This window comes from Scleropages formosus, chromosome 2, assembly GCF_900964775.1.
Source record: "Scleropages formosus chromosome 2, fSclFor1.1, whole genome shotgun sequence".
Taxonomy (NCBI): domain Eukaryota; kingdom Metazoa; phylum Chordata; class Actinopteri; order Osteoglossiformes; family Osteoglossidae; genus Scleropages; species Scleropages formosus.
Genome location: NC_041807.1, coordinates 15,675,633 through 15,698,009, shown reverse-complemented (window position 1 = coordinate 15,698,009; position 22,377 = coordinate 15,675,633). Strand labels below are relative to the sequence as shown.

At 44.8% G+C, this 22,377-nt stretch overlaps 1 protein-coding gene across 4 annotated transcripts; it reads right to left on the bottom strand.

Annotated features, from left to right (window-relative positions):
- On the bottom strand, positions 1-20,018 carry pnpla8 (patatin-like phospholipase domain containing 8). Of its 4 annotated transcripts, none has more exons than XM_029248360.1 (10): positions 19,901-20,018; positions 16,887-17,798; positions 15,772-15,921; positions 15,498-15,649; positions 15,190-15,284; positions 13,527-13,698; positions 13,219-13,276; positions 10,385-10,579; positions 3,172-3,367; positions 1-2,047 (listed from the first exon to the last, which is right to left on the bottom strand). In XM_029248360.1, exons 1-10 carry the CDS (start codon positions 19,970-19,972, stop codon positions 1,764-1,766), a joined length of 2,286 nt encoding a protein of 761 aa, XP_029104193.1. In that variant the 5' UTR covers positions 19,973-20,018; the 3' UTR covers positions 1-1,763. The 4 variants fall into 4 exon arrangements, with proteins under 4 accessions (XP_029104193.1, XP_018602979.1, XP_018602981.1 ...); XM_018747463.2 differs by having other exon boundaries at positions 16,887-18,047; positions 19,901-19,979; XM_018747465.2 differs by having other exon boundaries at positions 16,887-17,988; positions 19,901-19,975.
- Between the last annotated feature and the right edge of the window lie 2,359 nt (positions 20,019-22,377).

Here is a 22,377-nt window from a genome sequence, read left to right as displayed (position 1 = left end):
TCTTTTATTTCAATGTGTTTGTCATGTTCACAAAACCAAACTGCACCAATTTATTCTGAGGATGTACATGTGTCTGCAACTGGAGCCACGTGAAGGAGCAATTTGCCTACTTGCAACCACGGCAACCAGCCTGTGATGGTGCGGGTGCTGGTTAAAGGGCACAGAGCTGTCAGTGATGCCGGTGAGGATGGTAAATGACCGGTTGCAACCATGGAAACCAGTTCAGACAGAACTCATTAATTCTGTTATTCCATAGTGCTGTGTGGGAACCAATATACTGAGCATATTCCATAGATACATTTGCAACTGTGAAACAGTTCAGGTCTCCGTAATCAGACCTGTCAATAAGAAACTGTAAATGGTCATAAGCAAGAGGCTGAGAGACAGTGGTGCACGGGGACAAAAAGTTTCAATGTTTTTGTGTGACAGCATGGTACACAAACACTCTTTACACAGGAGCAACTGGTTGAGTGGAGCAAACCAGTGGTGTATAATAACAGCACATGCTTCCATTATTAATTTTCTCATCACACAGCGTCCATCTGTTGATTGTTACAGCCATCGCACGTCAACAGCCACATGTAATTGTTTATAGTTCAAGGAAATCAGCATCCTACACAGGAGAGATGGTAATTTTGAAGCATTAATCTTTACCTAAAGGAGAGACTGCAGTCAGGTAATCGAACAAACCAATTTATAGCCACAAAGAGGGCAGTGCAAGACAGACAGTAAAAAGTTATTTAAAAATCATCTCACAAACTCTCTCTTTCCATACAGGGTCTCTGTGAACTAGTGAACCTGTTTCATGTAAATAAAAAAACCCACTCAAGTCTGTTAAAGGGCAGGAAATGTTTAACATAATCTTGTAAATGTATGTATAATTACTTATAAAATATACAGCATCGCCTTTGCAAATACGAGAGCTACAATATTGATATTCAGGTATTAATATTCAAATGTCTACATATTACTGTAGTAATATGTAATCATTCCTGTAAGTACAAGAGCAAAGCTAATTTTAACGATCACTCATCCTTTATACGTATTGAATTGAAATCTGACACATTCACCAGTCATTAGCCGCAAATGGGTAATAAAAGGATAGAAAACAAAAGAACCAGAAAGAGTGAAATTTCAGTTCCCGATGAACAATTATTCAAGTAATACAGAATTTTGTAACGCAACGCACATTACCACAGACGTGTCTACTTTTTTCCGTATGCCACACATTTAAAGAAAAGCTATGAATAAAAAATGTAAATGAGGTAAAATGGCACATGGGAGGTGATTAGCGGTTTAATATACTAGTTCTGTCTTCATCTCAGTGGACAATAACATACACTTAAATCAAACTCATGCTGGATAAGAGCATAAGTATATAACAAACCCATAGAGAGAGGGGACGGTGCAGTTACAGCAGAAATTGTATAAAAATGACAAGCCTGAACGTGAGCAATAAAATGTGTTTCTTGTGCAGTCAGGTATGACACACAATCAGTCACTGTGCAGTACTCTTAACTATTCAAGTAGCAACTGTTGAATTTCAGAATCTGATTCTTAGTGGACACATCCTATCTGAGCTTGGAGCCTGCCACAATGTCCTAACAACAGTACTGGTAAAAGACTGCAACGTGGATGCAAACCTCAGTGAGAGAAACCATGCTTTAAATTCTGAGCTGCACGTTTTCAGCCGCAAGGATGTATGATCTGCTTATCTGTGCCCTTCTATTTGTTGTTGTACCCCTTGGTCCGCCTCCCTCATTTCACAGACGTTTGGGTCCGGAGAGAAAGGGAAGGCCTTGGTACATGTCCCTTTTGAGCCTAGCCCACTCGGCCAGCCTTTGGGGGGTGCTCTTGGTGTGCTGCAGCACGGCGGCTGCCCGTCGCAGCTTATGCTCGTTGCGCTCCAGGTATTGCAGACCTTCGGCCTGTAGCAGCGCTAGCCGCTCCCGTCGTCGCTCGTCCAGCGGAATGTCCTCCCTCAGGCACGGGTTGAAGCGGAAGTAGGTGTTGAGGGGGAGGAGGGCATCCAGCATGGTGTGGACCTCTAGGGGTGCGGGCAAAAGAAAGGTGAAGAAAACTCTTAAAAATGGCAAAACAAATCTTGTTTTACATTTACATTTACTCATTTAGCAGACGCTTTTCTCCAAAGCGACGTACATCTCAGAGAAAATAGAATCTGTGCATTATTACATTAGGAGAAAGAGAGACATAGTTGCAGACATGTGATTCTTAAGTACAGTTAGTTTGTTTCTTTCCACCATATGCACCAATGTTCATCACATGAGTAGCTGCATAAAACTTTATCAAATATCAACGATTTCTGATCACCTTCTTAATTTTTTTTGTGATACAAATAAACGTTTACGTTACATTACAGGAGTAGCTGCGTAAACGTTCATCCGGGGATGATCTTAAAGTTATGGTGCATGAACATTTACACCTTACATGGACTTGAGAGATCATGGGCAAAGTGAATCTGGAAGAGGTGAGTTTTAGGACCCTATTTAAATGTGGACAAAGATTCAGCAGCTCTGAGTGAGAGGGGGAGGTTGTTCCATCACAATGGAGCCAGAACCGAGAACCTTTGTGCTCTATCCTTCGTGTGTGGAACCACCAAATATTTTAATGAAGTTATGGAAAGTAGGCTGACTACTCTTACATACTTGCCAAATAAATGTGTTTTATTGTTTTGGTCCTGAAGTTCCCTCCGTAAATATGTGCATGACTGAAGTGTTTAACTTTCTACTATCAGAAAAATTAACATTCGATCTGCAACACAATTAATAATTCTGAAATATGTGAACACCTTTCTGGAATGTCTTAGGCAGTGTTATGTGATCATTCCTGTGAAATACCTTTTGCCCTTGATCTGTTTGGATACTTTAGTGGTTCAGAACAGGTTATGTACCCCTCAAAGGGTGTAAGGAACCTGTAGCACTTATACACAACAGCTGAGTTTCAACGGGGACTTAGAACAATAACATTCAGGTTACAAATCCATGTCCTCTACCACCATGACACTTCCTACAGCAAGAGAGGCACCTAAGGCTGCTCAAAATGATGCTGGGCATCTGCTGAACCTTCTCACATCTAAAACTGGCAGGAAATAAACCTCATGCAGGCAGTATTTATGTAAGTTTCTGAAAGGCCAACGGACAGGCCTCTTACCCTCAGTGTCTGTGGCACTGCTGATGACATGGCTCAACTTGGTCCTCAGGCTGGTGTGTGTGGCGCCGTGGCGACCGGCACTCTCAAAGCGGCCTGTGCCTAGGGAGACCACGCACTGCACCGGAGTGCTGGGCCACAGGCACTGGCTCTCGTGCAGCGCCACTGCTGTGGGGTTATTCACTAGCAGCCCGCCGTCCTGCATAGGTGGAGGGACAGTACAGGAAGGCAGTCAGCCACCTTCTTTTACAGTGCACGGTAGAACAGCTCCACTGGACACTATAAAGCATGCAGCATAAGAATCATTAAGAGTTCAATAAACGCTTCAAGTCAATCGTAAACCAAGGGGAAGGGGGATGAACAACAAGAAAAGTGCCAGTTAAGTGGTAATGGCCTTATAATGAAAGAGACACCACAAATAATATGTGTGTTGAGACAGCAGTGTGGCTTAGGCTTCAGGAGGAGAAAAATTAAATATAAATGTCTCATAATTTCTCATTAATTCAAACAAACAGATATACAAATTAAAGAGCTTGGTTACATATCTAATTGTTTTGAATCATCCATCAAAGCACATTTGTTAATCATGGTAAGGCCAGGGAAACTTTTTGGTTGCCTTGAGCCTTTATGAAAACAACAACAAAACTTAAGCAGCCAACATTTAGATGCTTAAGGGTGCAAATAAATCACACAAATTAAAAAAAGCTAAAAAGAAAAATTACAATATCATAAAGAGGAGTCAATCTCTGAAAAAAATAAAGCCCTCCAAAGGATTAAGCACAAGATCTTGAAGGCATGAAGCACACCCACCCAGGCAGAGGACATCTATTATTGATCCCTTCTGCTCATGTTCAGAACAGTCTTGCAGATCTTATAATGTTGAAAATTACAAATAGACAAATAACTAGGTGGCTCATCACAAACAACAGGAAAGAAGCCACAAAGCAGAAGACAGTGGAATCGGTGGGATGCTTGGAAGCTCTCAGCCCCAGGGAGACACCCAAGGAGTCGTGCCTTTGCTGAGCACTCTGAGTACAAAGTGCTCAAACATGAACCGCTGTCCGCACCCAATCTGACCAAACCAACATCGGAGTGCATGCCGAGACAGCCCTCAAAATTCAACATGTTGTTATGCCATTATTGTGTTGTGCTTCAGAAGAAATCTTTAGTGAATATTAGAACGAGTTACAGCATTCAAAAAATTAAGAACATTCTGCTCTAAGAAACCAACCAAAGAGAAAAATCAAGTTGACCAGCGACTGAAGTCCAAAAAGTGCACATCAGCCATTTCAGTATGTCTTGACCCCGTTCTCCAGCTATACAGACGTCAGTTCTGCTGTTTAATACCAATTATCATGATTGTGGTCAACAGAAGACTCAGAATTCATGTTTCCAGAGCTAAAATGACATGTGGGACTCGCCCATTGAAGTCCAATGTTATGATTCACCATTTCATAAGGGCTGATTTTGTGAGATGATCTCACATTCACACATAGTAATAGATGCTGCGCTGCTTCAGTGGTGCAGTAGTCAACACTATCCCTCGGCGAGCTGAGTGAGCAGTCATACGCATAATCTTATTAACTCACACCTGTAAATAGTGATTACAGCCAAGAGATGCTCATCAGGCAGGCTGGCGCAATGAAGAATACAAAAAGTGTCTTATGAAAGAAAATACCATTCAGGGATTATGGACTTGAATCAATATAGGATACAGACCAACTCTGAAACAAACAAGTTATTCAAACGCAGCAAAGGCCTCTGGTGCTGGCAGACATCCGAGATCTGAGAGAATGGAGTCTCCACATTGGCAAAGGTCTACTGGGTCATTCTTCTTCCATTTTCCCTTTTGGGGTCGATATTTGGACACTGGCCACTTTTTTCGATGGGGAGGAGGTAATGTCAAACCGAGACTTGTTTGGACCTGGTCCTAACGCCGAACAATAATCCGCCTGTGAGCGCAAAACCTCGGACCTGCCCCGTCGAGCTGCCCATCAAACGCTCGGCTTGACGCAGGTCAAAGGTGACTTCCACACGTGGGGAATTCAAGCTCTGCTGACTCTCTTGTGTAATTACCTCCTTGTGCTGTAGGAACATCCTCAGTATGATGACTCTACAGGCCTGGGATGCTGCAAGTGAGCTCAAGCTGAGTTGAACTAACAAATCTAGGTGGAGTTTTGGGTCGTGGGTGGAAAAAAAAAATTAACTATGCTGTACTGCGAGTTCTCTAGAGTCTTAAGGACTGTTGTGCTGCACCACGGGTCTTAACCTGACCTGATTCAGTAAACAGTCACCTGTCATTTTAAGTAACAATAATGAAACCTGACTGCTTCAATTCAGTATTAGCTCAAGTTCCAAATATGCCTCTTTGTTTTTAATTAAATTTGTTTTTAATACAGCATTCTCACACAGTGACACAGAGCGCTGAACAAAGGATCAAGAGACATAATACAAATAAAAGATTAGCTATACTTTAAAGTACTACAAGAATTATATTAGTTATTAAAGCTATACATAAGCCAACAGGCCATAGAGGAAAAGAAAAAAGAAAACAAAAAAAAACTCCCAAATGAAAGGCAAGGGAGGAAAAACCCTCTGAGGATTCTTTTTATACCAACTTAAACAGCTACTAACATTGCTACAGTCATCAGATGCTAAAAAAAATTGATGAGCTGATGTCCAGGTTTATATATGCAGGTCTTGATCATCATGGCATGCAGTCATCAGCCCCCGTTAACATGGACTGCTGGTATTATGGGTGGTCGATGCGCTAAGCAAATAAAGAAAGAACACAGAGCTGAAAGCATAAGGATTCCATAAATGTGGTTTTTACAGCACTGAAGCTTGATGCATTACAGTAACCTTTCCATTTTCTGGGAACAGGGAACAGTTATGACAGTTTCCATTCCCAGGTTAATCTCTATTCTCCAGTAGGCGTTCTGCTGCTCTCCAGGTACTCATGATTTAAAAATGAGACTCCCTGCACCTGCAGCATTCTGACTCATGCAAGAACTGTCAGGATGCTGACTACACCACATATAATGCTTGAGGGTCAGCAATTAAGAGGAAAATTGCTAGAACAAAAAAAAAAAAAACAACAAAACAGGACAGCAGGGTGTTGCAGAGAATGAGATATCTCGTTCCATCCGAGTCTAAACAGAATAAACACGTAAATCAGCTGCTCAGAAGGTGAGGAATGGAGGACCTAAACAGCGGTTTGGTTCAGTCAGAGCTACGAAGCGCTTCGTAAGAACAGAACACATCATTTTGGCTGCCTCCCCTGATGGAAAAGCTGGGAAACAGCTGAGTTTCACAGAAAAGCAATAGAGTAATGTCCGAAGATTCAGAGGCAGGAAAACATGGTCCCAGTAATGGCTGCATTAAGCAACTGGACATGTGTGCATTACATTAGGAGAAAGAGACTGAGTTGCAGACATGTGATTCTTAAGTACCTGTACAGTCAGTTTGTTTCTTCCCACCATACGCACCAATGTTCATTACATAAGTAGCAGCATAAAACTTTATCAGATATCAACGATTCCTGATCACCTTCATAGTATTTAAGATACATATAAACAATTATGTTACATTACATGAGTGGCTGGGTAAAGGTTTATGCAGGTATGATCTTAAAGTTATGGTGGATGAACATTTACACCGTACATGAACTTAAGAGATCATGAGCGAAGTCAGTCTGGAAGAGGTGAGTTTTAAGACTCTTTATGAATGTGGACAGAGATTCAGCAGTTTTGAGCGAGGGTGAAGTGTCACGCCCCCGGCAGTGAGCCAAGTGATCGCACCTGCTGCTAATCAACCTGACCAAGTATAAAGGGAGTACCGTAAGCGAACGGGGTTGCGGAATCTTCCAAACGCCTCCCTACGTGGCTTTGTGAATTCAGCGTTCTACTCCCTGTACCTTACTGCCTGTTTCTGACTCTCCTGGCTCCTGACCCCCGATTGCTTTTCTAGTTACTGAGTTTTGCTATGCCCTGGAAACAACGTCTGTGCCTTGAAAGACCCACGCCTGTCCACGACCTTCGTTCTTTGCCTTGTCCCTGCGAACGCACCAAAATAAACATACCCGCACTTGGGTTCAATCCCTCACCTCTTGTCTCCCGTCCCTGTGACTGACAGAAGATTCCGCCAGATATGGACCCAGCGGAATTGGAGCGCCTGCAAAAGGCAGTGTCCGCGCAGGGAGTCCTGCTGGGTTCACACAATCAGACTCTGCGGCAGATACTAGAAACCCTCCAGAACGTGGTGCATCATCCATCAGGTTACCCCGTCACGTATCGCTTGTGTCAGCCCCCAACTCTCAAGATCTATCCGTCATTCCATGTCTCCCTCCTAAAACCGTATGGAGTGTCACACCTCCAGGTTCCTCGTGACTTAGTGCCTCCCCCGCCAGTGCTGGTAGATTAGGCCCTCGTATATAAAGTTCGGGAGCTCCTAGACTCCCGACGTCACCGCGGCCGCACGCAGCATCTGGTGGATTGGGAGAGGTACGGCCCCGAGGAACGCAGTTGGGTTCCTGCAAAGGACATCCTGGACCCGACCCTGATCTCCTCTTTCCCCAGGGAACATCCAGACCGCCCGACGCCCCATCCCAGGGGGCACCCACCTCAGCGGACGGCTGGAGCCGACCGTAGGATAGGGGGTACTGTCACGCCCCTGGCAGCAAACCTAGCGACTGCACCTGCTGCTAATCAACCCAACCAGATATAAAGGGAGCACCGTAACAGCACCGGGTTGCGGAAACGCCTCCCTATGTGGCTTTGTGATTTCTCCTGGCTTCTGACCCCGATTGCTCTCCCAGTTACCGAGTTTTGCTACGCCCTGGAAGACCCACGCCTGTCCACGACCTTCGTTCTTTGTCTTGTCCCTGCGAACGCACCAAAATAAATGTATCCAGACTTGGGTCCAATCCTTTACCTCCTGTCTCCCATCCCTGTGGCTGACAGGAAGGTCGTTCCAGCACAACAGAGCCAGAACCAAGAACCTCCGCGCTTTACCTTTGGTGCATGAGAATACCAAGCGGGCAGATAGCAAAAAAATCTAGTGAAGAAACTGGTGCTGCTGTTTAACATTCATCTGCAGACAGATATTTGAAATCAGCTAAGCATGAGTACAGAACCTAATTCCTTTGCTTTGCAGAAATTAATTTTCCACCCGCTTTCCACTGGGGAACCTGTGTGATGGTTCCCTACCCTGACTTAACAATCATCGATGACACTGGCAATATGACTCAACTATACATACTCTAGTTTTGGCAAATGATGCAGCTTCCAGTTTTAATAACCTACTTAAAGATTGTCATAGGACACTTTCCTGTACAGTAAATCTAACTGACACCCTGGTATGAGGAAGCATGTCAATGTGGTAGACTTTCACTGGTGCGCTTCTAATCAGGCTCTAGCCTAATCCAATAAGAGAGATCTGAAGGCATAATCAAAAGCAAGGGCGTGACTGACATCCCTAAACCCGCTTGGCACAGCGTGTGAGCTCAGCAGTGACTGATGGACATGGATCCCGACTGGTCGGTAACCCATGATGACCCTAAAATGCCCTAGGGTCAAATGGTATGGTACTTGACACTCCACCAGCAGGATAAGAGCAGAACATGAACGTTAGCTGGTGCTTTGGAGAAAAGCAGCAGTTAAACAAATAGATAAAATGACATGTAAATGTAACAGTGCAAGTAGTGTGAGGCACACAAGGACATAATACAGCAGTGCAGACTACTCACAGTGTGATCCAAACTGCCATGAAGGCATCATGAAAGTGTTTAACTGCATAACTGTGTGGGGGGGAGCTTCACCAGCAGGAGAGGCTCCTGTCAAGATAAGAACTAACAGGGAATCCAAAGAGCAGAAACCTTCTCTTAAAGAGAGTATGCAGTGTGGGCTCATTTGAGGATCAATGACCTTGTCCCATGTTGACATTTTTCTTTATCAGCACAGGTAATTGCACCATTCCTATTGTACCACGTTATCCACATCAGGCTAACCATGAGTGTGTGTCCTAGGAGGCGTGTCTTCACATTCACGAGGACCGCATTTGAAAATCATTTACATTTATATTTAGTCACAGAAATTTACAGCAATTATGCTGAGTTATGAGAGTTGAATTTATAAAGGGCGTTTCATAAACACAACACCTTTGCAAAGTGGGAGCAGACTGTAAATGACTACACACTCACACTCCATTCTCCTAGATCCCCTCGCCCTGTTTTATAGACGCTCGAAAGCGGTTGTGAAAACAGTGGGTCCTCCTTTCATCAAGGAGCCTCTTCTGCAGGCTTTAGGAGAGGCAGATTCACACCCTTGAAATGACCTCTGGTTCAACTCAAAACTCAAAAGCGTAAAGGGAGGGTGCTGCATACTGTCTGTCATACCAACACAGGCCTGGAGTGTGGGGAGAAAAGAAGAAAAGCATTTTAGGGAACCTTGGGTTATAGAGGGGCCCACACAGACCGTACTGTACAAAACCAAGGGTAGCAGAGCGTGGAACCCTCCACACCATCACCATAGAGACAGCGAGCAGAACCCTGGCATTTGTGAGAAGCCCTGTCACTGTCTCAGATCTGAGGACCACAGCAGAGGAAAAAAAAAAAAAAAAACAGCATTCAGGCCATAGTGCCATCTTATCCAGTGCACCAAGCTTTTGTTGCTAGAAGGAGAAGAAATTCCCACTGCCACTAACAAAAGACAACCCGAACAAGCATCACGAGGCCACAGACTGACAGGAAAACGTGGAATATATCTGTACTGCACATCACTGACACAAGAAAGTAAACACTGTAAAAGTTAAATGATAACTGGGAATAATTATCAGTAACGTTCCTGGTTGAACTGTGATGGTAAGAAGAAAAATAATCCATAAGTTATTATAAACATATTACCATGAACCGATATCTACTTTTGGCCAGTGATACATTTTGGTTCTGGTAAACTACAGTATGTTTAAGTGGAATGACTCAGATAAAGTTGCGGTGGATTGCAACAAAACTTATAACATCGATCTGACGTTAGGACCCAAAGCGATTCCTTGCTTTGTCCTGTATTAAAGAATAGAGACAAATTGGTGCTCTTGCTGTGGAATGGTCTACAGCTCCTTGACAACAAGCCCTCGGTATTATCGGAGAGTTTATAGTGCGGATTTGTATCCTGACCAAGCTATCCCATCCGAAGTCATTCAGACACGTGTGTGGTCATACCTGATGCAGGTCATTCCCCAAGACAAACTCCTGGAAGTACCCAGGTGCAGCAGATGAGGCCCGGATAGCTTGCCACAGCTTGTGGTGACACCCTCCGAGGTAATGGGAGCGCACCCCTGGCAGGAGGTTGTAGTTCCTGAACACGTACGCCTTGAGCGGTGTGCCTCGGTTCACTATCGTGCTCACGGCCGCCACCTTGGGGACGGCGCAGGCAGAAGACAAAGCGCAAAGCGGATTTGCACGGAAAGTCTCATCAGCAAAATGCAACACAAGTAGGTCGACACAAAGTGCCTGTGGCCTGCGCAGTTATAACACCACTAATATCGTTATTTAAATCATAAATGTAATGCCAATGTTACACTTTTCCAAACAGTACTGAGAAAGTAATTATAGGCCTTTTAGGAGGTCATTAAATAATGAAAAACACATCTGTGTAACTTAAGGGGGTGGTGAACATAATAGAACAGCACAGAGTCAGTATTACTGAACGTGTAAAGACTGTTCCCGGTCATTACATAACAGGACTAAGGAATATGAGCTGGAAGAAAGATGTCTTTTAACCATTCAAGCAGATATCTGTTTTTTTGATAAAACCTACATTTCTGCAACGTATCAATAATCCTCCGCATCAGCAAAGAACTTTTCACATCTGCTCAACTTGTGGAATTAAGCACTATTTCTGGAACTTGTCGACAGATAAACAATTTCAGATTTGTTTTGGGTGTGTTAGCAGAAATGTACACTCGTCCCTCACGTAACAGGGTCACTTCAAACATGAAATCACTGTTAAGTGAATTCCCACTGCGTGGGGATTGAATTACCTTTATTTCTCATAGAGGGGAAAAAAACTCGTTTCAAGACTAAAAATGTGTCATGTAAAATTCTGCATGAAAAGTATTTTCAGGCATAAGAATGATAAAACACTAAGATACACACACACACACACACACACACACACACACACACACACACACACACACACACATTTTCAGAACCGCTTGTCCCATACGGGGTCGCGGGGAACCGGAGCCTACCCAGCAACACAGGGCGTAAGGCCGGAGGGGGAGGGGACACACCCAGGACGGGACGCCAGTCTGTCGCAAGGCACCCCAAGCGGGACTCGAACCCCAGACCCACCAGAGAGCAGGACCCGGTCCAACCCACTGTGCCACCGCACCCCCCACCTACACTAAGATACTATTTTAATAATTTTTGTCTCAAATATTATATATCCACCTTTCGTTCATTCATCCATTGTCAATAACCTCTTGCCCAGTGCAGGGTCACAGAGGTCCACAGTTTATCCTAGAACCATAAGATGTAAGGCAGACTTCATAATAGATGGATAAATTTTGAAAATTTGGCTCACAATGTTTATGTTATAATAAATATAGATCAAGATCACCCCATCCGTGTCTTTCACTCTCAAAGCCCATGAACACTGTAGTGTTAGAGGTGCTGTGTGACATTTCTAACAAGTGTTTGATGTTAGATTAACCTTTTTTATCATTAAGGCTTTATTTACACTTATGCATGAGTATTCATTTATATTTATTCATTTAGCAGACACTTTCTCCAAAGTAATGTACAAAAATGAAACGAGTGCATTACATCACAGTATTCACATTATTAAAGCTGTTTATGTGATACGGTTAAATGTTTATAGTTTATTTCTAAAAGTTAGTATTAAGGAACACCACATAACGTAGTGCTTAGAGTCGATACTGCAATGAGCAGGTCTCAGGCTCAAATCCTAGTACTCTTGAGCAAGGTATTTACCCTGAATAAGTCAGGTAAAAATTACACAAATATATAAAACGAAAAATTACCGTGTGTAGATTAATAACGTAAGTTGCTGCGGAGAAAAGTATAAGCTAAATAACAATAATAGAAGTAATACTGAGACCGTTTGAGATGTTATTAATATTTATTTTAATGAATGGTTGTGATTGGTTGAGACTGTTCAAAGTAATAGAGAGAAAGAAAGTAGTACAGTAGGTTTTGTTTTGAAGGAATTTAATTTAATTCACCGTGTTAAAGGAATACCTGTCTCCATCCACTAAAGGAGGAATTCAATCAGCACCATTCAAACCCCACTTGTACACTAGCGGTCATAGTTTCCAGCATAACACGAAGGTCAATACATAAGATGAGATATAGCCAGAAAATAGCTGGACTGACACCAGTAACGGACAAAAACCTTTTTGAGGCACAGCATGTGCATGTGTGAGCCTGATACAAGATGTTGGAGAGTATAAAATACCCATGGTGGTGCGAGCAAAGTAAAATAACCCAATAATGGGCAAAAATGCCACTGTACTGAATAATAAATTCACAGTGTAAAAAAAGGGTATATATTTTCATAAGCCGTTGTAGTGGGTTTTCACAGTTTGAGACCCTGTTATATAAGAGATGAGTGTACTTGGAAACCAGTCAGAAGTGTGTAAGAGCAGCAAGAACCCTCCGGCAGAGCTGAGCAGGTACCACATACTACGGATCATTCTAGAGACAACACACATGCAAAAACCTCACTGCAACTCCTCAGCATTACCTACTAGTGTTCCTAATATTAGAAGGGGGTGCGGTGGTGCAGTGGGTTGGCCTGGGTCCTGCTCTCCGGCGGGTCTGGGGTTCGAGTCCCACTTGGGTGCCTTGTGATGGACTGGTGTCCTGTCCTGGGTGTGTCCCCTCCCCCTCCAGCCTTATGCCCTGAGTTGCCGGGTTAGGCTCCGGTTCCCCGTGACCCCATATGGGACAAGCGGTTCAGAAAGTGTGTGTGTTCCTAATGTTTTTTCAACTTACCAGGTTTCAGCAATGTCTTACGTAGAGCCTACCTTGGGGCAGTCCGGGTTTCTCGATGTTTCCACCATAATATCAGACCCCATTTGATCTCTGTTGCAGGAAACCAAATGATGACATTGCTGTGTTACATCAAGACACTAGAGGTCTTGCAGTACACTCTTTGCTACAACACTAGCATATTTTTAACCACAATGCCTCTCTGATTTGTTGCTGTGAAATCGTTAATGACATACTTAACACAGTGCAACCCATTTTACGCAACTCTACGCTCTGCGTTGATGCTCTATAGTCTCCCTGGCTCTCTATGAACACCTCCGCAGATGCTGTGGTAGGGACCTACTTGAGGATGGACTCCCAGACCTCGCTGTCATAGAAGGCATGGCTCCAACCCATCTTCACAGCGCCAACGACAACATTCTGCTTGAAGACATCAGAGCCAAGGCGCCGGTACAGCTCTTCACACTGCTCCAGGGGCATCTGGTACACACCCAGCATGAAGGCCAAGATGGCCCCTGTTGGGGGGTGGCAGCACACAGAACTTCTGAAATGCAGTGTTTTTTTTAAGTATGGACCACAAAGAGCTGTATCACAATCATCAGATGAATACACAGTGTATTGGATTCATCCATCCATCCAACTATGATTGATGAACGCTTTGCAGCGGATTACAGTCTAACCTAGAAACATAGGACATGAGGCAGAGTACCAGTCCATCAGAGGGCAATAACACACAAACACACACTCATTAACTCACACATATACACTCCGAGGGCAATTTCACCAGAAAACTCATGCTGCTAGATTTTTTGAAGAAACCGGAAAACTGAGGGGAAACCCATGCAAAATCCACACTGAGTGGACATCTAACCCACTAAACCAGCAGCCTAGCAGTTGCGAGACACCAGCGCTACTTGCTACACCACTTTAAATCCTACTCAGTAATAGGTCTCCAGCTCCTCGGCTACCCGAATGACCTTCAAAGCAGAGCAAAACATCAAAAATGCCAGTTACAGACACCAGGAATTCACTTATAACTACAGAGCTGCTTGAAAGTATGTGAACCCCCGTATTCCTTCTTTGTATCATGAAATGGTTATTTAATGAGAAGCAGTATTTCTCATCTGCTATAATAGGTGTGTAATAACCAATTCCATACATTGCTTTAGAGGAAGTCATGTGTGTAACAGAAAAGATTAAGTGGTGGATGGAGGAACCCTGAGCAAGGCCCACCCGAACCTGCCCGCCCCAGATGGGGCACGGGGAACCAGAGCCTAACCCGGCACACAGGGCATAAGGCCGGAGGGGGAGGGGACACACCCAGGACGGGACGCCAGCCCATCGCAAGGCACCCCAAGCGGGACTTGAACCCCAGACCCACCGCAGAGCAGGACCTGGACCAACCCGCCGCGCCACCGCACCCCCACATATAAAGTGGTACAGGTGCACAAATAAGTGAATCCACAGTTTTATTGGTTAACATTTACATTATTCACTTAGCAGATGCTTTTCTCCAGAGCGACATACATCTCAGAGAAATACAATTTGTACATTACATCAGGAGAAAGAGACCTGGTTGCACACGTGTGATTCTTAAGTAAAACTAAGTTGTTTCTTTCCACTTCATACACCGATGTTTAAACCAAGTAGGTAAATAAAATCAGGTGTGTAAATCATATTCCTTTACTCTTATTTATTGTGTTTAAAATTTGACAATTTACATTTTATGTTAATATCTTGTACGAGGATAATGAGCATCCCTATAGTGTTCACAGACTTTCAAACAGCACTGTAACATGCTGCATTTGCAATAAATGTCCTGTAAAGCCATGTTGGAGGCCATAAGGCTAATGCAGGGGTGGGGGGCACAGCGCAGCAGCTCACTGGACTGCCACAAAAACTGGGTCGCTAGGGACTGCTTCGAAACGAGTTCATTGCCCCAGTCCCGTTTATATAATTAACCCGAGTGTTTGCAACAGTGTGGAAAGTAGGCCAGAGTACCTCACCTGTGCTAACCCCACAGATGTAGTCAAACAGCTGGCAAGTGGGCTTCCCTGTCAGCTCCTCTAACCGCTGCAGCGTCTTGAGGGCCACCACGCCCCTGGGGACACAAACGCAAAGTACTGAAACCGCTGACATCAAGCTGTTTGACCAAAAGTACACAGTGCTGGAACACACTAAAATGGCATCAACACGAGGGTGTGTGTGCGTGTGTGTGTGTGTGTGTGTGTGTGTGTGTGTGTGTGTGTGTGTGTGTGTGTGTGTGCAGATGTCAGCAGGGCAGGAATGCTCACAAGTTTACACAAGCACATACCTTGTTCCACCTCCATCGATGGATAGCACCCGTATCCCCCAGCCCTTGACGGGGTCTGTGTATCCCACCAAGGAGAGGGCCTCCCTCACAGCAGCCTGCAGCGTAGGGTCTCCTGCCTGGCGGAGGCGGAGCAGACAAGGGATCACCTCCTCCTACAGGGTAAATGAAGTAGGACAGATGCTGTGGGAATGCTCCATTAAACACACACACACACTGCCCTCTGGTTTCCAGAGAGGAAAGAACAAAGAACACAGAACTCTGTGTCTCCACCCACCTTGATAGCCACTGCCCTCGTCTCTGGGAATTCCAGCAGATGATAGCTCAAGTCCTCCACCCTGCTGATGTAAAGCTTCACGTCCGAGGCCCTCTGCAAGGCCTGGACCAGCGCCCTGGTTCTGTTGTCCACGCTCACCCTGGCAATGATCTACAGAGAGAAAACACAGACAACAAACCCTCAAATAATGTATAAAAGACAACATCCAAGACCTGACATGCTGGAGACAGGGATGTATGGCACATCCTCCATGTGTGAATTTCACAAAGTGACCAAAAAGGTTTCACATTCACGGTCCAAGAGAGGACTTTCTGTTGGACTCGTAAAAAGCCATTATTATTCTACGCCACTACAAGAAATTGGAGGGGGGGTATCAACTTGAAATCTCAAATGTAGAATGCTTCAGCTAAAACCACACGTACTGAAACGAAGAGAAAAACAACCTTAACTTGAACCAAAGTCAGAAGAGATGGAGCTGAGCATGGATCCTTTTCAGGAACAAACTTGACGAAGTATCTGAATTAAGCAAAGCAGACTACGGTCTGTATAGATGAATATTTCAACCTGACAAATTTATTTAGGACACATATCATTGACACAGATTCCAACTAGCTGATGTGGTGTTTTTTTGGAAATTGGATTCCTGAAAGTTGGACCACCTCCCAAGTGAAACATGTCTCTACAGGGGTGGTGTCATCAGCTGAGCCGAACACATCGCCGTTAGTGCTGTTCCAGCATATACCTTCCATGGCATCTGTACGGTAGGAGAAGCACCGATAAAAATACACTCACCGCTTCACAGCCACTCTGGACTTCCTTGATTAAACATAAGGACACAACAGACAAAGAAGCTAAATGCCACACTTCAGCAGCACATTGTTTGCTAAGTGGAAGTGTTTCTCTGTGTCCATGAACATGCAGAGAAAAACATCCATTCTTTTAGTTTAAATGTACTTTTAAACATGAGCGCATCATCTCTCTAATGCTATTAAGGATGCCCACCACCCTGCCCCTCTTAACATCTCGCCCAGAGCGTCACAAGGCATGGGTCTACAGGGCCTACCCTGCCTGCAGCCCCCAGCACATCAAAAACTGACACAATCCTCATCACCCACCTTTTCCCGCTGGAGCAGCAGTCGTCTGGCTTTCTCCTCGGCTGCCTTCTGTTCCTTGGACTCAGTCAAATCCCCCTGATTTGGATGGGTCTCCTCCCCCACAGAGGGCTTGTTCTTCACTGCCACAGCACCTTTGGAATCAGGCCGGAATTTGGGCACCAGCGGGGCGATGTAGCTGCCCACAAAAGCCTGCACACTGTGTCCAGGGTAGGACAAGTACTGCCCAATCCCTTTCTTGGGGGATACAGGGCTGCTTGAGGGAGACGCATCGGTGGCAGAAGGAGGAGAAACAGAGCTTGCCTCCAGGGGCACCTTGTCGGACGGAGGCATTAGGACAGGAACGCTACGATCCGTTTGGCCATCAGCTTTAACATCATCATGGTCAGCCTTCACAGCGCTCCCAAAGTATGTGTTTACATGGTGGGCAAGGTAATTGTAGGTTTGGTCCAGACTGGCAGGAAACTTTCCTGGATGAAACAGCCCCACGGTCTCATCGGTAGCGCTGTCACCGGTGTGGGTCTCCCTTCTTTCTTTTGTCAGAGGTGCCGCTGCAATCCCATTGACTTGGGCTGGGACCTTTGGGGACTGGCTTCTAGCCATGGGGTCCTTTGTAGAAGCAGGGGTAGGGTCAGCCCCCGGACACTCGGCTTCTGCTTGGGGAGCCATCTGAGTTGTTTTTAGTTTTAAGCGTGCAAACTTGGAAAGAAGGTCCGTGTGTGTGTCGCTGACAGCTCGGGAGACAGTGTCCAGCGTGCTCCGGAGGCGTGACCGGCCAGGACTCGGGGGATCGGCATGTCGACAGGGCGCAGAGGTGCTCAGCAAGGATACACTAGAACTCAGACCCAATCCGTGAGGGAGCTGACGTGCCCTGAAGACCCGGCTCTTGAGCACCCCACCTCGTGAGATTCGCACCTGCTTCCAACGAAGATACCCAACAGCCCTGCTCAGGGGTCTCATCACATGAGCCTGGGGGAGCAGCACCTGCTGTGATGGCTGCCTTTGTCTCTGTCTGTGATATAGGTTCCCGCCCCTGCTCAGGCGGAACACGGAGGTGTCGACGAGCCATCGGGCCGGCATCCCTTCAGTTCACTCAAGCCTCATCCTCAACAAACATTTTCCACAAAAGGAAAAAAGGCGTTTTATCCCTGAAAAGACATTGAACTACAAAAGGAAAAAAAAAGAACCAAAGGAACAGGGTAATCAAACCCATCCTTGCAGTCTAGCTACAGAGATCCCACATTTTTTAAAAATAACTAGACAGGAACTGATAAAAAAAGTCTAACACAATGCTGACCTTCCAGAGACTGACTACACTCAGCCTTCTTATAACGTGGTTCTCTACAAAGAAAAATGCTACAACAGCTTATGGAAAAAAATAGGCCCAATTTTTGTACAATGGGATTACTGTTCAATACAATGTAATTTCTGCCTATACTGTGGTCATTACTCCCATAACAGCTATTCTATTCTGTACAACAGCATGTATCAGAAGTTTTGGGAGTGAAATCTACAAAGCTAATAGGAACCTAATAGGTGTTTGCCCCTTAGTGGTGTCAAATTGGCGAGCGTCCATCAATTTACTACCTCGGTCACACTTCTTTGTAACAAAACCAGCCGTACACTTCTTATTACACTGAGAATGTCAAGTACGTCCTTGTTCAAGGGCACTACAGCAGGATTCAGACGAGGTCCTCCGAGTCCTATGTGGGAAAACTATGGAAATAAACTTTGTAATTGGTTTTTTTTTTTAAATTACATATTAAGATTTACCACCAGCGACAGACCTACACTAAGCAAAAAAAGGCCTTAATCTTATGATCAAATGAAGATCATCTAACATCAAACATTTACTTTCATTTGGTTGCTGCTTTTCTCCGGTGACTTAGAATTTTGAGCTACTTACAGTTAGTATTTCGCCATTTATTCGGCCGGTTAATTCTGTCGGCGCGATTTAGGGTAAGCGCCTTGCTCAAGGGTACTACAGCTGAAAGTGGGATTTGAACCTGCGACCTTCGGGTCCAAAAGCAGCAGCGCTAACCACTATGTTACCTGCTGTCATTAACCAGTAAGGCTACACAGCACCTCCAACAGCGTAACACCTGTGTGCTTTTTGGAGAGCAAAAGACATAAGCAGCAATCTTGTGCGATTTATTATGTCATAAACATCCGGGAGCAAAACTATCAAAAATGTCTCTGTCCAGAGTACATCACACCTCATATGCTGCCTGGATAGACTCCGCACCTCCAAAACCCTGCGCTAGAAAAGCAGCAGCACAGGTACTGCCAATAGATGAATGAATGAAAACATCACATAAAAACACCAGAAATAATATTTTCTGTTACAAACATGCTGCTTTCATCATTCACTATCATGCACGAAGACCCTGGCAGGCCTGGTGTTTTTAATTTTACTTTTAGCAGATTGTTTTTCGTCCGGGAACCGATTACTTTGACTTTCTCCCATGAGGATTTCTTTAGAACGGGAATTCGTTTAACGGGGTGATTTCACGTAACGAATTAACGCCGTTATGCGGGGGATGGGTGCACGTTCTCCCGCGGCGCACGGTTTAGCACAGCGTTAAATGTAGGTGAGCACCGTGGCTCGGCGCGGTACGTGGTGTCCTTCACAGCACAGTCAGTCAGTGACAGTGACACTTGAGAGTCGAGCTTCTGTCCAAATGACCGTGACGTTGAAGATCGGAACACAGACAGAGCAGAAGATCACTGATGATCAGTACGCAACAACTTTAATCGTGATAAAGTGGTTATTTTCGGTGCTGCTCAGGTGTGTTACCGACTCGCTCCATTAAAATCAGTCAGCTGTGTATGAAAGTAATTAAATAGGTAAATAATTACGTGGTTTATTAATAAATAACAGAGAGTCCAAAGGCGTCAGCTAGTGAGTGTAGGCAGATCGGAGGAAGCCCGAGTTCGAGTAGCTTAGCTATACGACACCTCGTACCACACATGCAGCGACGTGGTTTTCAATACACCACTCCAGCCTGGAAACATACCAGCAGTATCCGCCGGGCTGTCCCTGCAGTCAGTGTGTACGACGTCGCGAAAAACGAACGTCCTCTTGACATAACGCTGCAAACAAACAGCAGGACAAGATACTAAAAAAAACAACAAAACCACTGGTCACGTGGGTACATGCGCTCTCGTGTGATTGGGCGTTCATTTTTGTCGCCCAAAGAAGTAGCGTTCCGATTGGCTTAAATAAGACATGCCGTCATACACTCATGACGTTGCTTGTCTCGCTTCAGTGATTTGCCGTTCGCAAAAGGAGCACGTAGATTGGCTGGAATGAGACGCCGCCTGCAAAACTTAACGCGTAAAATTTTCCTGTCTGTTGATTCGCTCCTCGTCTGGTCACCGAATAAATTACATGCTGCTTTTTTAATAGCAAGACTAACTACACTTTGATTAGCCAAAAGACCAAGAAGCGAGGCAAACTTTTTTTTATCCTTTATTAGCTCCAGTTAAAAATTAAAGACCATAAAAATACACAATTCAACATCCCCAAATAAGACATCCACACAACTCAACAAACTCAAAATACAAAATCATTCAAACAAAATTTAATGAAAACCCAACAAAACAAACAATAAACACCAGTCAAACCATCAGATGCAAATCGTGACAACTTTGGTTCAGTTCATCTCCATCATCATCCAATAACCCCAAAACTCTACAACTAATGCATTCAGAAGCACAACTGCAAATATCAACACTCCAAAAAGTCATGGGACTCCAACAAAGTACTCATGACTTTTAGTATCTGCCATAACTATCTAATATTAAATCACACTACAAAATAGAGAAAACCAAAATTAAATACAACAATAAAACTTTACCAGTAAACAGCAACTCTAAAAAAATAGTAAACATCCGAAAGACTAAAACGTCAATAAAATCCAAAGAAAATCACATATGGAAATTATCGAGAAGATTGGTGGTCTTCGTAGCTCGGGTTGTTGATTGAGGTGTTCAGCAGTTCGCCGGGCTTGGCAATCACATATTAAACAATCTATCCAAACAATAATCCCCCTCCTCCACAGCTCCCAGGTGGGACCCCTCACTGGAACCTGAGAAACTGAGCTTAAAAGGGGACCCCACCAGGGACAAGTCAGTTACCAAAACACCCGAGTGATCTGGTCCCAAAAGGGAGGGGAGATAATCTACTCGGCCTTTTGTGGGGTGCCCATCTGAACAGGTACCCCCAGTGTAGTACCAGTGACATGCCCAACCTCCCTCGTCTCTTTTTCCCTGTGGTCACCTGTGAAAAGTCTAAGGTCATGCCCTCCTGACCATAATAACGGAAATCCTCTTCGGCCGGAGGCACAACAGTAGTGCCAGCCAATTTGAATCTGCCAACACTGGCCTCTGCAAAACCATCCCTAACCTCAGTCTCCGCCTCCGCTCCCCTCTGACCCCCAGTGCCAGTCGATGATGGTACCGCCTTCAGGCCATCCCGGACCGATGCCACACTCAACTAGCAAGACAAACCGCTATGTTTAATTTCACTGGCTGTTGAAAGCAAGAGAATAACGGTGCCAGAACAAGGTCTTCCAGCATTACGCAGAATTACTTTAATTTCTTGCACATTTCTTACCGTGGTTTAGGCTCAGGATGAACATGACCCTGCATTAGAATGAGTGGTTATTGGCACTGGCTCATTGACAGAGTGAGTGTGGGAGTGTATGACGGTGTGAGTGTTAGACGCGGTGTCCTCAGCCCATCGGCATTGCTATGACCGAATTGTGCAGTCCAGCACCATGGAGAGCGCTACCGTCGCTTCTTGGCTGCACTGTGCCAAGACCAGTGCTGACCAATGATGTGCAAGATGGGTCAGAAAAGCCATGAGTCTCATTAACCATCCAGGTTTCACACACACACGCACACACGCACACACACACACATACACACACACACACACACACACATTTTCCGAACCGCTTGTCCCATAGGGGAACCGGAGCCTAACCCAGCAACTCAGGGCAGAAGGCTGGAGGGGGAGGGGACACACCCAGGACGGGACGCCAGTCCATCGCAAGGCACCCCAAGTGGGACTTGAGCCCCAGACCCACCGGAGAGCAGGACCCAGTCCAACCCACTGCGCCACCGCGCTCCCCACCCATCCAGGTTTCATACAGGTGTAAACCCATTCAGGTATAATACCTGTTTACGTATTCCAATTCAATACTACAATATCAGATAAATTATTAAATAATTGACTCCCTGTAAGCTGGCAAATCAGTGCACACTGTTTTACATTTAACAACCAGTTAGGGTTAACCCTAACCCTAACCCTGTTTTACAAAACTACTTCCCTTGTCTTCATTTTATATTTCTCATGTGTACTGTTATACATTCTGTTCATTTTCCAAAAGTTATACAGAGATCACTTGCTCAGTAGACCCACCTTGCAACTGAAAGTATTTTTCACGAAAGCAACTGTATACAGTATAACTTTGTGTTCTTGTGAACT

Bases quoted from the DNA above. Each gene is read 5' to 3' on its own strand.
- pnpla8 (XM_018747463.2), bottom strand. From the start codon at position 17,963: ATGCCGGCCCGATGGCTCGTCGACACCTCCGTGTTCCGCCTGAGCAGG. The intron at 15,650-15,771 runs GTGGGTGGAGAC...TTTACCCTGTAG, and splicing joins CGAGGGCAGTGGCTATCAAG to GAGGAGGTGATCCCTTGTCT. The intron at 3,368-10,384 runs GTATGACCACAC...CCACCTATGCAG, and splicing joins TGGGGAATGACCTGCATCAG to GACGGCGGGCTGCTAGTGAA.